Here is a 17,500-nt window from a genome sequence, read left to right on the forward strand (position 1 = left end):
CTGCAGGACATCAATTGTCGAATCACATTCTCCCTCGGAAGATTAATTGCTCTGGATTTGTACACTGTGGGTGAGATGCAGAGAAGTTATTCAGCAAGAATAAGTAAATGCTTGGTGTAGCGGATATTGTTTTGAGTATCCAAGAGAATTTGCAGCTGTGCTTGCAGAAATTGGAAGTGCAGCAAGTCTGGGATCTCCATCATGCGACTTAACTCCTTCATCGCCTTGGCAAGAGTTAGCCAGATAATCGGCGCTGGTGGCTTTATGATTGTTGATAACGGTGAGGACTTCCTCAATCTGAGACGGTTTGTGGAGGAGATTGTTCTTTTAAAGTTTGAAGTTTCGCTTCAAAATCTCATAACCATCCTTCTCTACCTTCACCAAGTGTAGCAAGCCAAAGGGAAAGGGTGTGGGGTGGGGGAGGGGGGTGCTGTACTTCCTTGAAAGAGAGGGACTGCACCACTTTCTCCCTAGTTTGTCCACCAGGAACCTTGATAGATCGCTTTCATTGTGCTTTAAGCTGACATGTGAGAAATCTAGCTGCCAATGTCCCATGCAAACTTCTCAAAATCTTATTGTCCGTCTGTGTGTTGGTCCATCCATCCGTGTGTCTGTTCCTCCATCCATCCATAGCCTCAACTTGGAAAATGACTAGATGGATTTTCATATTCAGCACATGTATGCAACAACATCTGGGCACGAGACACATGAAATTATTTTGCAATCGGAACGAAAACATCATGGGACACATGATTTTATTTCCGATTTTTAATATTTTTTTGTATACAGTGTAGAAGCTCATTGAGGAGCAAGAACAAAGAATGGATTTGGACATATCAGAATTAAAAGAATAGTAGAAAGATAAGGGATGTGGGAAACCCACCAAAAGCAGGGTTGAGAGACAAAATAGAGTGAGACTTGGAGAAATAAGAGATGTGGGGAGCAATGAGGGCAAAGGGAGGACATGGGTGAACAACGTCGATACAGCTGCAATGCAAACTCATAATCATAGAATTGGAAGGAAAAACTGGAAACATTGAAAGAAATGGGCTTGGGATGGTTAATGGGAATAGAAAATATCAGAGTTGTGGAAGGGGGATGACCTGAAATGGTGGTGAGCTGCTGTTTTGAACTGCTGGAGAATAGAATGACATTGAAGAGACTGAGAAAAATGGTTCCACAAGTGGTTAAAAGAGGAAGGAATGAGTGAAGGTGAGTCTTGAGTCTGGATTTTGGGAGTTTCACCAGAAGGGAATTACTGGCAGACTCGGTGTGCTCTGATAAACCTGAGGGTGGGGGAGCACAGAAAGGGCAGAGCTCGAGAAAGACAAGAAAAGAAGAGGCAGTAGAAGACAGAGAGACCACCCACCCACCTGTCTGTGATTTGAAAGTGACAGGCCCAGAGGCTCAGCTTCATCCTGGGGGATTCCAATGATTTTGAAGGCCTTGGTTTCCATATGTGAAGCAGGGGAGCCATCCAAAAGGTGAGAGTTAGAGGCCATCTTAGATATGTGGTTTGTCCAATGCCAACATATCTAAGTTGGCTTCCAAGAGGTGCCCTCTTGAGAAAGGTCAGCGGAAGCACCTCTTATTGCATTTTGCTGCCCTAAACATTGAATCATTCTTTGTACAATTAAATGTTGGAGACCTCAAGATTGATTCATGTGAAGTATAATCTACACATTTATATCAGGAGTACTAAACACACGTGTTCTCCTCGATCTGTGTGCAGATGTGGACGAGTGTGTTGAGAGACCGTGTGGGGCCAACGCACACTGTCGCAACTTTCCCTCATCATTTACCTGTGAATGTGACACTGGGTTTCAGCTTGAGCCAGATGATCGCACTTGCTCAGGTGTGGTAACATTCACTGTTGTGCATTGTGGTATGCGAGGGACATGAACATGGTCTTCCTTTAATTGGAAGTCGGCATGCCTACCCATCACTTCGCCGAAGCATTTAATCAAAACACAGCATGTTGCACTTAACAAACATATTGCATGTCTTTCTGTAAATGTCAATGAAGATCTTGGATGAAGTAACACATACAAAAAGTGTTTTTTCTTTTAAAACAAAAAGTAATTGTTGTTATGGCTGTGGTTGTTATTCGTGTGCTCCTTCCGTGTACTTTTATATACTGTATTTTTCTATTGCTTCAAGGAAAATGCGTTATACAATTTCGTGAGCTCCTCCCATGTCCTTCCAATGGGTTTCTGCCATCTTATAATAATAAATATTACCATTGGAACCACTACATTAAGCTCCCATTTCCACATCTTCCTCAATCACAGAAAGAGGGGCTTTTGAAACAAGCATCTTTATGATTAAACGGACATTAATTTTTGTTCCAATTATATCCATTATTAGCTTTCCATCCAAGTAAATCCCTTATGAGCTTTCCAATGGTGCAATTTTATCTATTCTACAACAGCAAGAACCTTTTGGAATGAAGTGTGACACACACGCTCGCTACTCCTTTTGAGTAATAGATGGCTGAGAATTCACTTGATGATTATTAAGAGGTACTTGTGGAGAAAGGAGTGTTAACAATTACTTCAACAAATTACCAGGCCTTTATTTGTGTTTCTTGTGTGACCTCATTTGTCCAACATTATTTCATTAGGTCTGGTTTCGTTAGTGGACCTTCCTTTCACTGATATGTGGAGCATTAATGAGGACCAAGTACAATGTTTATTGATATTGTATGTATAACTATTGATGTTGATTTTTTTATAATCGATATTTTATTGTGAGGATGTAAATCAAACGTTTGACATTATACATTCATACGATGGATCTACCTCATTATTTATCACATCACTGTGTATTTGTTTCCACAAAAAGATCATTTTGAAATGCATTTAAGTTTACATCAATTTATTTTGTGAATACTGCAACGATTTTTCAAGTCGACGAAGCTAATCAATCGTTTAATGCAGATTGGATTAATTGCTTTTGCATGCAATGCTGACTCAGCTGTTTACCAGTTTGACATAAAACTCTCTTGGTGGACTCAAAGTAGCAGAGTTTGATATGAGGGATTTCAGTAATTTTTCTGAAACAGCAATTCTTGCTTAGCTCACAAACATCTATAATCCTGAAAATTTCAGCAAATGTGCCGAACTATCCTTCATTATTTTGCCTCATGTTGTACTTCTGTCAAAAGTTTAATCTTGAAAGCAAAACATCATGCAAGCATTGCCAGTTTTATCTGAAATGGAAGATCAAATACTTGGAGTAAGAAGAGCTTCCAAGGCAGTCAAGCATTTGAAGTTTTATCGATTTCCAAGTGGAGTTTAAGCAGCAGTGTATGATTACATTTGCTGCTGTGTAACCCGGGCAGAGTGCTTATTATCAACGAAGATGAATTGCTGCAATTAAGATCTTCATTTATATTCTTCCTGCTTTCTAAAAAATCGACACTAACGTGTGTGTGTGTGTGTGTGTGTGTGTGTGTGTGTGTGTGTGTGTGTGTGTGTGTGTGTGTGTGTGTGTGTGTGTGTGTGTAAGCGTGTCTCCTCCATAACTCCAAAACTATAAAACCTCGCAGCATGAAACAGCATGCAAACTAACAAAACTCCAACAAAGTGCAAGAGTAAAAATTGGGTGTTTGAGTTAATTAAAACACCACTTTTGAAGATAATTAACGGCTTCATTTAAGTATATCCTTTATCAGGTCCATCCTCAGTCACCGCTATCTATGGGGTCTTAAGGCGTATCCCAGGTAACCTCGCTGGGGTCTGAAGCCACCATGTTTTTTGGCCTGCTCAAAGATGCCTTGACTTGGAACAGGCCGCAACGATTTCTTAACGATAAAGTTGTTGTTTTCGCTTTCCTAACTCATATTATCGAATGCCTGTTCATTATATCTACAGATCGCTGGGTACATTACACTGCTTATAAACGCCCAAAGGCGTCAGCGTTCATTGCTTTATTTAATTTTATCACATGCGATCGCCATGAATATCTCTTAAACAAAGCAGAATTACAAAATTGAAGCTCCAGATTCGAACTTACAAGCAGTTCCGACTCCTAGAAAAGTGTTAATTTGTCCAATTTGGACGTTTGACATTCCGGGCGTCTCCAGGAGGTGTATGTTTAATGTTTTGCTCATCGTGTGCCAAGCGAGCCGTTTCTTATCAACTATTTAATTTGAGTGCTTAAGCCACTTGGTGAGTGCTCTCCAAGCTGCTTGGTTGTTCATTTTGGTAGAAGTACCCGTGCTCTCAATGGAAAATCGATTAGACAGACGTACATTTCCGCCTGTGTTTTGCCCTGCAGTGCCGTGCGGTTCGTGCCTCGGGAGGTATCTCATCCGCTGAAAATGTGCAAATATATTTTTACAGGACATCGTTTTTTTTTCACCCTTTTTATGGGATCTCCTTCAAAAATAATCCACCACTCACTTCAACATCGATATATATATATATATATATATATATATATATATATATATATATATATATATATATATATATATATATATACATATACATATATATACATATACATATACATATACATATACATATACATATACATATACATATACATATACATATACATATACATATACATATACATATACATACACACACAAGCCTGGTGTTGGCACAGTGGTTAGGGTAGCGGCTTGGGATCCAAAAGGTCGGGAGTTCAAGCCCCGTTGGGCCACTGAATTAATACACCAGGGGGTTGACTCAGCCTGTCATCCTGTCGAGGTCGGCGAAATGAGTACCAGTGTACTGGGCTGGTGTATACCCCGGTTAAAATAGGTGTACCATATCCCTGTGTCATAAGAGGCGAGCAGGGTTGCGTCAGGAAGGGCATCCGGCGTAAAACCTGTGCCAAATCACTATGTGGATCATACGGATGATCCGCTGTGGCGACTCCGAATGGGAGCAACTGAAAGAAGAAGACATACACACACACACACACACACACACACACACACACACACACACGTCCATCAACCAGGTGTTTGCCATGATCTGGTTGTGAAGGCAAAGAGCAGAGATCGACATTTTGTGTTCTGGGCCTTGATGTATATTTAAATTGAATTTTCCTCATTTCCCACTTGAATTCCTCTTTCAAAGAACTCTGTTTCAAGGTAAATCTTTGTGTTTGTCATTTTTATTTATTTTATGTGTGTGTACATTTGCACGTGTGTATGTACATAAACTGTATTACCAGAACGGAACATTATGTGTGTGCGTGTTTGTTTCATTTTCCCACAAATTTTCTGGAACTGGAATATCAAAGTTTCTGCAGATTTGCCAGCAGATTAGTTTACAAACTCTGTTGTGGTGTGTGTCCAGCTGTCTTGTCATGTTTTTTGTTTTTTTCGTGTTCGCTGATTAAGCGTCATATCATTCTCATTGCTAACCCCACCTCCACCCCTCACCTGTATTTTCTCCTCCTCCCCCACACCCTTCTCTCTCACTCTCACTCCCCTCATCGCTTCCCCCCCCCCGCCCGAATAAAATGCAGCACTCTCCACCCACACCTCTGTTGCTCTCTCACTGTCTCTCTGTTTCTGTCTCTGTTTCTGTCTCTGTCTCTCACCCCCGCAGTGAATTGCAACATTTGGTGAGGTGTTGCTCTCCCCACCACTCCCTCCCCCTTTCTCGCTCCCCCTTTCTTCATCCTCTCTGTCTCCACTCCCCCTCTCACCCTATACCTGCCTTCTCTCTCTCACCTTCCCTCTTTCTCCCCCTCCCCCCCCTATATTGTCACCGTCAGTGAAGTGACAGGTGTATTTGCTAGTTTTTAACATAAAGAGGTCCATGTGATCTAAATGGTCAAGGGTGAAAGCTGTCTCGTCTGTCTGAAGGGTATAAGGGGTCTAAATGGTGTTAAGGTCGAAAGAGTCTAAGTGTTCTTTTGTTCCTCTGGATCTTTTGTGTCATCGGTAACTTTTGGGTCTTCAGGGTAATTGGGGTCCTCAGGAACCTTTGGGTATTTTGTATCTTCGTGGTCTTTTGGGGTCATCAGGGTCTTTTGGGTCTTCTGGGTCTTTTTTTAGGCCTCTGGGGTCTTTTGGGTCCTCGGCGACTTTTGGGGTCTTTTGGGTCCACGGTGACTATTGGGTCCTCGTGGACCTTTGGGTCTTCTCAGTGTTTTGGGTCCTCAGTGACTTTTGGCTCCTCGGGGTCTTTTGGGTCTTTGGGCTTTTGGATGTGTTCAAGGGGTCTTCCATGGTTGAAGAGGTCTCAACAGTCGAATGCGTCGAAAGGTACATTCCAATTGTACGAAAGTCATCGACGAATGTGTGTGAGTAAATATCAGGGTGGAACTGACGTACAAACAGAACGTAATTGATAGACATGTGGTCACACGGTTTCATTGTGAAAGGGACATTCCAATAGTATGTAATTTACAGACATTTGTGTAGGTCTTCGAGTCACCTCCCAATTAACGTCACTTCCGACCCTGAGGCCTCGGCCTGGTGACTGTCAAACAGACAAAGATTACTTGATTAACATCAGTTAAACATCAAATGAAGCCACCTATCCAGATTTCAGGCTTATTCGCCCTCATAAGTTCTCGGTGGTTCCTGAATTATAGGGGAAACTTTTATGTTTAAAATATTTTCGACCACAAATGTACATGATTACAGTTTTATTAAAAAATGCTGACACATTCAAAAAAAGACAACACCAGGTCCCATTTCCAATGTTTATTGAAGGAATGCAATTAACATTTTATTAAGAGTGATTAACCAAGCATACCGTAAAAGTAAAAAATAAAAACAGCAGGTACTGTTTCAAATTTTTATTTGCTTGCACATTCACATGGAACTTTTCAAATGATGATTATTTAAAATCTAGTGAACGCGTTGGAGTCATCTGAAGACCACACAGGTGTGGGTGCGAATTAGTCATGTACCGAAAGGAATGTATATAAGGATGCTGAAGCAGGTGAGGATCCTGATGAGTTTCAAATTTCGATACTCACAAGTGGAGTTGATGACAAGTGGTGGCGGCATGTGCGCGCGCGCACGCGCACACACACACACACACACACACACACACACACACACACACACACACACAGACACAGACACAGACACAGACACACACGCGCATACACACACGGATTGTGATTTACACATACATATACAAATGCAAAATTGGGATTGTACACATATATGTGACATACGTACTAGAAGCACCCACTCCCTACAGGAGCCATCAAGGGGGTCATGTTATTATATTTATGCCTATTTTACTCCAAGGGGTCCCAGGATTACACACCCAAAAAATGGTTGCGATCTGTTCAGCCGTTTTTGCGGTACCTGGGAACAGACAGACAGACAGACGGTGAATTATAGTAAGATTATATACACACATATTGCTGTGTGATCATACACATATTATATGTGACAATGACATCGAATACTTGTTATATTCACAATTATTACACACACACACAGACACAGACACAGACACAGACACAGACACAGACACAGACACAGACACAGACACAGACACAGACACAGACACAGACACACACACACACACGGAGATGAATACTTCGAGACCTGGGAGGGCTCCGTTCCATACACACTTCAGATGGAGAACGAATCATAATAAATGTGCAGCTAGTTCTGTTGCTCAAATAAGTCCAAATTATTAAGGAAAAGCATCAGCCTGGAGCTGAAATTGAAAGTGTTAAGGAGGATGGAGTCAGGTGTTGGGACAACCACTGTTGGGTATGAATTTAGTATAAGGGAGTCATATATCAGGATAATTAGAAAGAACAAAGCAAATTAAAGCATCTACTCATTACACGACTCCTTTAGCACGTCTACCACTGTAAATAATGCATCTAACCCGGAAGTAGCGCATCCAGGCCACGTATCCTCATTGACACAATATTTTATATTATGAGCTCCGCTCTGTGCGAAATTGCTATTACAAAAATCACTCAAGAACCTATCCTTCACACAAACCGGGGTATTACTGCACACACAAAGGCACACCAAGTAGTGCAATCAATGGGAACATCTGCAAAAATTTCAATTTCCCAGTTTCAGAAAACTCATGGATACTCAGAGGGACTCAGAAACATAAACAAAAAGCAAAAATTGAAAACAAGGAAGGAATGCATTCCTGGACTCGTTGCCTTACAAAACATATTTTGACATTAAAAGCACTAAGATGATAATTCTTTGCAAGGAATCATGCAATATAATGCAATGACTTCAGCGATTAAATACTTGTATGTAGCTGCTCTTCAGTGGCATTCCATGGAATGCATGGGTGAACGAAATGCAATGGTGCTTGAGGCAAGCATCCAAAACTTTTCTGTCACCAAATGGAGTTCGATGTGACAAAGGAGTCTCTCTTAATTCTAAGAAAAAATCAATCACTCGGGCTCTCTTCGCCCTTGAGGTGATTTTGATGGGTTGCCAGATAAATGGTCTTGATGGTGTTGTCTGTATTCTGTTGCCTGAACATAGAAAGCAAAGCAATGCGAATGGATATCGTAGTTCACAAAGCATTGCAAATAGATATTCGTTACAAAAAGAAGAAAAGATGACATTGCTAATTGAGGTGTCAGTTCCTCACGACGTTGGCCGAAACAATGCAGAGATCAAGAAAATGACCAAATACCAGGATCTCGAAAATGATGTCAAATGATCTTAGAAGTTGAAGAGCACTGAAATTGTACCAGAAATAATTTGAGCAATGTAAATGATGAAGAAGAAACCTACAGTGTCTTTAAAATCATCTCTGGGATTTTTACTACAAACAAATTACATTTAGAAGCTGTCTGGGGCTCAGTGACGATCCTGAAAAGAGCCCTCGGAACAAAACTTTGAGAACAACAAAATAAAACAAAACTTCACAGCTTTGTCCATGCATCATGATGCCTTACCATGATAGAGGTAGATACTTCTAGCCCTGGGAGGACTCCATTCCACCTTCTGAAACCCATATATGCAGATAAAACCAATGACACACACACGCGTTTGGGATGAGGCCTGGCACCCTGGCCTTGCGGCTTGTTGGGTTTTGCCGACTCTATCCAAACAAGAAAGGATGAGACGGAGATGATATTGAGAAAGGATTAGACTGAGAAGGAAGAAAATGAGATTTGGCATACCCCAGAGGCCACATGGGAAATCACACGGATATATGGCATCGCCACTTTGAGGTTGGATCAGTGGCCAACCCCTGAGTTAATACTTGGTGGAAGCACCTTTGACAGCAATTACAGCTGTGAGTCTATTGAGATAGGTCTCTACCAACTTTGCACACCTTGATTGGGAAATATTTGTCCATTATTCTGTACAAAGATGTTCAAGCTCAATCAAGTTGTGTGGGGAGCATTGATGGACAGCGATCTTCAAGTTATGCCACAGATTTTTGATCAGATTTAGGTTGGGGCTCTGACTGGTCAGGTCAGGTCAGGTCAGATCTGTGACCTGCTACAGGTACCATGTAAACCTGTACTAACCTCTTCCATGGTCGGGTTGTCGGTGACAAAACCGTCTCCCCCACCAGGATTTCTGGTGAGGAGGGTGTTTGGATATGGACACCCAGCAGGATTAAAAACAAAACGTGTCAAAGGGCAGAGGAGCTCCTTGTGAGCCAACGGCCATCCATATCTAGTGCTCAACTGTGTCTGCGGATGTGCTCCTGCAGTTGGGTTACTTTTTTATTAGGAGGTTGGTGGCAGGATTTGCACTCCGGCCACTGTAAAACCCTTCATGCCACAAAACACACAAACGCAAAAAAATCTGAAAACCCACTCCGTGGGAGTACCTCCTGTGCAGCTTCCCTTCGCAGGGTGGCTCACCGGATGGCGGGATTGGGGCAAAGCCTTCGGGACCCCCAATCTTTGATGAAAGGAGGGAAACCATGGGGTAACCTCCCTGGGTCAGATTGTGGGAGAGTGTGTCAGAGTGGTGCTGAGGTGTCCTCCACCAGACTGCGGTCTCCTTGGGTTAAGCTGAGGCGGTCACTTCGGGTGGGTGCCTGGAATGTCCTATCCCAAAGAGAGGATAATCACCTGTCTCTGTTATCATCTGAGCTCAAGCGTTTGGACATCGGTATTGCAGCACTCTCTGAGGTTCGGAGACTGGATTGCGGAGAGATAATGGTGGGTGGTTACACCCACTATTGGTCTGTTCGCTCTGATGGTTACCATACTCAAGGAGTTGTTGTAGCTGTGTCCAATAAGCTGACCCCAATGATAATTGAGATAACACCGGTCAATGAGCGTATTATGAGACTAAGGATTCGTCACTCCCTCGGTGTCATTTCCCGGGTCTCTGTCTATGCTCCGACTGAGGCGAGTGACATCACCGTGAAGGACACATTCTACGCCACGCTCGAGTCTGTGGTTGATCAGTGCCCCAGACGAGATACACTTCCAGTCTTGGGGGATTCCAATGTCTCTGTTACTGATACTGATCGACTGGAACTGATAGGGATGGTTATGAGACGTGTGTTGGTCCTAATGGGTCAGGAACTATGAATCAGAATAGCACTAAGTTACTTGACTTTGCAAGAAGTCATGGACTCGGGTGGCCGTTTCATGGTTTCAGCGCCCACAAGCTCATCGCTGGACTTGGTGTTCCAACGCTGGCGGTGAGGCCAAGGAGATTGACCATGTCCTCGTTGACGGTCGCTGGAGGATGATCCAGAACTGTAGGGTCTACCGGAGTGGTCAGTTCCTCAATACTGACCACCGGCTTGCAGCAACTCTAAAGCTGCACCTTAAATCCTGGAGAATGGTACCATCCCAGCCGAGGCTGGATGTTGGCAAGCTCAAGGATGAGAGAGTAGCTGAGGAGTTTGCGAACAGGCTGAGTCGACATTTGGGGTGTCTGGGTGCTTTGGGGGGGTCCTGAGGAGTTGTGGATTACCTTCAAGACCACCGTCCTTGATGTTGCCGGTGGATGTCTTGGAACTCACCGCAGGGCAAAGAAGAATTTTGTCTCTCAAGGGACACTGGATACCATTGAACAGAGTCGCAGAGCCAGGCTGAATGGCAGAGCTGAGCTGTTCAGTGAGCTGAGGCGTAAAACTCTACGTGCACTAAGGGTGGACAAGGAGGCCTATGTGCGAGGAATCTGTGAGGGGGTAGAACATCATCTGTGGACAGGTGATTCTCGTCCCGCTTACAGGGGAATTCGCGCATTGCGTTCATCCAAGCCCATCCGTCGGAGCACTGCAGTTAGAGGAGAGAGTGGTAGGCTCTTAACAGAGGAGTCTGAAGTGAAGGCCCACTGGGCCGGTTACTTTGAGCGGTTGTACCAGGCTGATCCACCAGCTGTCGAGATGGACGTCAATGTTATAATCGCTGTTGTTGACCCTCCAATCAATTGTGGTCCACCTTCGCTTGTGGAAACACGGGCTGCGGTGAACCGGTTGAAACAGGGTGAAGCTCCAGGGATGTGTGGCATCCATGCTGAACTTCTCAAGGCTGGTGGAAATGCTGCACTCGTGTCGTTGCATGCAGTTTTGTGCTCTGCCTGGAACACAGGCATCATCTCAACTGATTGGAAGAGGGGCCTTGTTGTCCCTCTCTGGAAATTGAAGGGTGATTGCCAAGACTGCAACAACTACCGAGGGGTGACGCTGCTCTCAGTGCCTGGCAAGGTCTTTGCTCGGATAATTCTTGATAGGGTTCGCCACCATCTGCTTGAGCACCAGCGTCCAGAGCAGTCAGGCTTTCCACCAAAGAGGTCAACGATTGACCGTATCCTTGCTCTTCGTGTCCTCACCGAACGCAGACGAGAGTTTCGGCAGGGGCTGCTTGCAGCCTATGTTGATCTCTGTAAAGCGTTCGATTCAGCGAATCGTAATTCCCTCTGGAGGATTCTTGGTCTTCGTGGGGTGCCACCAAAACTGATCGATCTGATGTTTGACCTCTACTCTGGTACTGAGAGTGCTGTGAAGTGTGGTGTTACCATCTCTGACTTATTTCCAGTTGTTACTGGAGTTTGTCAGGGGTGTGTACTGGCCCCCACACTTTTCAGCACTTGTATGGACTGGATTCTCGGGAGGATGTCGGAAAGATCAACCTGCGGTGCATTGTTTGGGAATGTCAAGATCTCGGACCTTGATTTCGCAGATGATGCAGTCATCTTTGCGGAGACTTTAGACATCCTCTTGGGGGCCCTCGAGGTGCTGAATGAGGAGTCGGAGCCGCTGGGATTACGGGTTTCTTGGGTCAAAACTAAGATCCGGGCTTTCAATGACATCTTGGATGCTGCTGTCCTGTCTGTGTCTTTTTGTGGTGAGGATGTTGAGGTCGTGGAGAGATTCACTTACCTTGGCAGTGATATTCATGTCTCTGCTGGCTGTGAGTCAGAGGTCAATAGACGTCTGGGTCAGGCCTGGGATGATCCCTTCGCAGGGTGGCTCACCGGATGGCGGGATTGGGGCAAAGCCTTTCGGGACCCCCAATCTTTGATGAAAGGAGGGAAACCATGGATTCACTGGATCATGGGGTGTGGCGCTGCCGGTACCTGTGCGGGAGGACAAAAGTCCGAGTCTTCAGGTCCTTGGTGCTTCCAGTCTTGCTCTATGGATGCGAGAATTGGACTCTGACCAAGGATCTGAGACGGAGACTTAATTCCTTTGGTACCAGGTCTCTTCGGAGAATCCTTGGCTATCGCTGGTCAGATTTTGTGTCCAACGAGCGGTTGCTGAGAGAGACTCGGATGAGATTTGTTACCTGCATAGTCCGTGAGCGTCAGTTGCGGCTGTATGGACATGTGGCTCGTTTTCCTGACGCTGATCCTGCTCACCAGATTCTCTCAGCGAGGGAGTCTCGTGAGTGGAGGTTAATGGGCCGACCACGTGCCTCGTAGTTGCAGCAGGTTGACCAGCATCTCAAGGAGATGGGGATGGGCCTGGCATCTGCCTGGGGGAAGGCCAGACGGAGGCCCCTGGAGTACCGGCGGAAAGTGGACGCAGTGACGCGCTGTTCTGGCACATGCTCCTATACCTGGCCTGACCTGCTCTGACTGGGCCACTCAAGGACATTTATATTTTTGTTCCTTAGCCACTCCGATGTAGATTTGTCTGTGTGCTTCGTGTCTTGTCATGCTGAAAGGTGAACTTCCGTCCCAATTTCAGCTTTCTTGCAAAGGGCAGCAGGTTTATCTCTCGGATTTTTCTGTATTTTCCTCCATACATTTTCCCTTCTATCTTGACAAGTGCCTCAGTCTGTGCTGATGAGGAAAATCCCCATAACATGATGCTGCTACCCCCATGCTTCTCAGTCAGGATGGTGTTCTTTCGGTGATGTGCTGTGCTGGGTTTGCACCAAACGTAACATTTTGCATTTTGGCCAAAAAGTTCCATCTTGGTTTCGTCAGACCACAAAATGTTTTGCCACATCGCTTCTGAATCTTTGGAGTGGATTTATGCATCCTTCAAATGGGACGTAAGATAGGCTTTTTTGAGTTGTGGCTTCCTTCTTGCCACCATACAGTACAGTCCAGACTTGTGGAGTGCTTTGGATATTGTTGTCTTTGTGGAGTACAACCAGTCTTTTCCAAAAAGGCCTGTAGCTATTTCAAAATTGCCATTGGCCTCGAGATGGCCTCTCTCATCAGTCTCCTCCTTGCTTGATCATCCAGTTTGGAGGGATGGCCAGATCTCGGCAGCATCTTGGTGATCGAGGCAGGGTCTTGCCTTCCACTTCTTAATAATTGTCTTGCCTGTGTTCCAAGGGATATTCAAGGCCTTTGAAATATTTTAAAACCCATCCCCTGATCTGAGCCTTTCCACAACTTTATCCCGAGGTCTTTCGAAAGCTCCTTGGTACTCATGGGTTAGTCTTTGCTGTCAAATGCACTTACCAGAAGATGAAACCCACAGGAACAGCTGATTTTATTCTGAAGCAATTAAAAAAAGACATAAAATATCATAGCCCCCATTGTTTTAGAGATTTTTCTGTGCAGATTTATAGGGCTAGCCCATATTCTTGTAGACCTAAAATGGCCGCCAGCCTACCAGTCAGCCATCCTTGATCAAATCACAAAATAAAGTGAGCTGCGTATGTACTCCATGATGTACTGTGCTTGTGCCAAGTTTGAAGAAAATCGGACCAAGCATGTCTGAGAAATGTTTGTTGACACATTTAAGTGGCAAAATGGCCACTAATCGGCCATCTTGGATCTGATCTCGCAAAGGAACGCTGTGCATATGTAAATCATCATTCCTTATCTGTTTGCAAAGTTTGAACAACATCGGGAAATGCATGTCCAAGAAATGGCTGAGGATGTGTTCAACATCAGGTTTTTCACAACTAAAATGGCCGCCAGTCGGCCATCTTGGATGTGATGTTGAAAAAGAATGACGAGCAAATGTAAGCCATCATTCTTCATCTGTTTGCCAAGTTTGAACATCAGTTAATGCATGTCTGAGAAGTGGTTGAGGACGTGTTCAACATCGGGTGTTTTTTTACAACGAAAATGGCCGCCAGTCTACCAGTCGGCCATCTTTGATGAGATCGCAAAATAAAGTGATGCACACATGCATGCCACCAAGTTCTGTGCTTCTGCCAAGGTTAAACAAAATTGAACGATGCATGTGTGAGAAATGGTTGGGGACACATTTAAGAAACAAAATGGCCACCAGTTGGCCATCTTGGACCTTATCTCAAAATAAAAAATGATGCTCATATGTGAGCCATCATTCTTTATCTGTGTGCCAAGTTTGAATATGATCGGTAAATGCATGACCGAGAAATGGTTCAGGGTGTGTTCGACACAGGGTTTTGTTTTTTTTTACAGCTAAAATGGCTGCCAGTCGGCCACCTTTGATCGCATCGCGAAACAAAATAATGTGCCAAGGTATGCCATAAGTTGTTGTTTTTCTACCAAGTAGGAATAAAATCGGTTTATACATATCCGAGATATGGTTGCAGACACACGCATGCACACACGCATGTACAGGCACGAAAATCGAGATCAAATCCAGAAGCCCCCCCCCCTCCGTTTCGGACTAAGTCCATTGGGGGCATAATAATCAGAATCACTACAATATAACACAGGTGGAAGCTAGTTAACTTGTGATTTTTTTGATGTGATTGGTTACACCTGAGTCAATTTACAATTGCTATTTAAGGGGGTTGGACACTTATCCAACCAAGATATTCTCGTTTTGTATTTTTAAATTAATTTTCTGAAAGTTGTAGAATTTGTTTTTCACTTGGAAGTTGTGGGTTACAATGTGTATATATAGGTGGAAAAAGTCTGATTTAATGCAATTTAATTCCAGGCTATAAGGAGTATAAAGCAAACAAAAGGTGAAAACTTTGAATGGGGATGTAGACTTTCTATAGACACTGTATATGCACATGAATCTTGATTATACACATATTATACATGACGTTATATACACATATATTGAAATGTGATTCCATATGTATTATATGTGACATATTGTACATATGAGGTACACACATATTACACACATATTACACACATATTACACACACACACACACACACACACACACACACACACACACACACACACACACACCCACACACACACACACACACACACACCTGACAACATTTGACTGAACTTCAAACAAACACAGCGGCTAACCTTTGAGGTCATGACTTAATTTCCCCTCGTACTATCGGTCCCGGCAAAACTTTCTTTGTGACATCGTTTTTCTCTCTGTAGCCAGCAATGCAATTAAGATGAAATTTCCCCCTCCCTATGAGATACCAATCCATGGGGCTTATCCATGCTTTATACTCTCATTGCTGAGGATCAAGTGAGAAATCAGCATGTACTATTTTTAAATTATATATATTATGACCCAGTATTTTAGGTTGTTTTAAGATCTTTGGTTTACCACTACTCAATTTTGAATTAGCACGTGAGCAAATGTTCCCGGTGGGATTATAAAATTCATCAGCTATTTCTCAGGTCTAGAACTAAGGCTTTTGAAACAGTCCATGATCACAAATGAAATGTCACTTGTCTTCTCTCTCTTATTTTCTGGTAAAATTGGTGAAGTGGTACGTTGTGCAAATTCCAGGCTGGCTGTGCTTTTCTTTTTTTCCATTATTAAAAAAACAAAAAATTTCACAGTGGAGGATACGTTGAAATACATGCTGAATTTGGGTATTTTTTATGCGTTTCAATGATTAGCTATTCGGTTTGATGTGCAGTAAAGCCCAGCTGTTCTTAAAAGCCAGTTATTATTTCTACTCAAAGCACGTAATCACCATTTGTTATCTCTGTCTGTAACTGTGACCGGTAAAAATTATGATTCATTCTCGTTGTTTTGAGGGCATTCTCAGGGCAATACTGTGAGAAATTGAAGTTGAATTTTTTTAGCTTCTTTTAACATCTGTTTACAATAATAAAGCATTGTTGTTATAGTAAATATCATTACCTCTTTCATTGAATTAGCAGCAAAACCAATTATTCGGTTCTATTACAGAGTGCAACTCTATGGTGATGTATAAAATATCATTAATTGTTCTTTTGGCCAACATTCACCTGTACATCCAGTCATACCACTTCATACCATACCACTGTCCCCACCATACCACTTTACCCTTATAGATCCATTCACTTTCATGTCAATATTGTGCTTTTATTATCTACCAGCAAATACTGTTACAAATCTGGCAGCCATTTGCACACAAGCAGACAGCAGTCCCCGCAGTTCAGTTATGTCGATAAGTATGTCGATAAGGACCGGCGCGGCTCTGGTAACTCCCGCTCGGTATGCCGGACCCGAGTCGGTACATGCGACTCGGTTCAGACAGAGTCGGCCGAGGGTGTGGTTTCCCCGGTAGCTAGACGGTGTGAGTGCTTAGGTAAATTGGAATTAGACAAGTGGACCCTACCTCATGCCGTCAAAATATTGGCGACCACGGTCCACTCAGGGACCCGTGACCTTCGGACTTATCTGAGAGCCAGGACCTAAATTCCGGGGTGTTTGGTGGAGACGGCCCTACTGCTCTCCCTGGTGGTCGTTTATCACCGCCGAACCCCTGGCCCACAACAATGCCACCCATCACTTCACTGACTGGAATACTAAGAGAGGGTGGAGAAAAAGAAGTAGTAGAGGGAGGAGGGAGGAAGAGTGAGGAGGGGTGAGGCAGGGAAGAAAGTTTGAGGTGAGGGGTAGGGAAGGCAGACATGCAATGGAGTGTTCATTACAATTCATACTGTCTCACCAAAATGATTCTGCATAGAACGACAGTGAAGATGGAAACAAAATAATGTCTGAAATCCATTTTCTACCAGTCATAATATAAATACTGCTCAAAGACAGCAATTGTCCTGACATATCTGGAGATGAACACAGTTCGGAGACAGACACTGCCAGGACACGTCACGTCCGGATATAAACATCACCCAGATACATCTGGAGACGAACACTGCCCAGACCCCAGACACATCTGGAGATAACCACCATCCAGAGATAGAAACCACCTGGAAACAACCAGAGATAAACACTGCCCAGACACGTCCGGAGACAAGCACGGACACGTC

At 43.7% G+C, this 17,500-nt stretch overlaps 1 protein-coding gene across 2 annotated transcripts in view; it reads left to right on the top strand.

The window, feature by feature from the left end:
- LOC147032082 (nidogen-2-like) overlaps nt 1-17,500 on the top strand; it is a 269,860-nt gene that overhangs the window by 169,391 nt on the left and 82,969 nt on the right. For both annotated transcript variants that reach the window (XM_085869381.1, XM_085869380.1), the window contains one exon: nt 1,733-1,855. In XM_085869381.1, coding sequence (XP_085725507.1) covers nt 1,733-1,855 — 123 coding nt within the window. The remainder of the gene's footprint in view (nt 1-1,732; nt 1,856-17,500) is intronic.

This window comes from Eptatretus burgeri, chromosome 2, assembly GCF_056783735.1.
Source record: "Eptatretus burgeri isolate ZD-2024b chromosome 2, Ebu_testis_v1, whole genome shotgun sequence".
Lineage (NCBI taxonomy): Eukaryota > Metazoa > Chordata > Myxini > Myxiniformes > Myxinidae > Eptatretus > Eptatretus burgeri.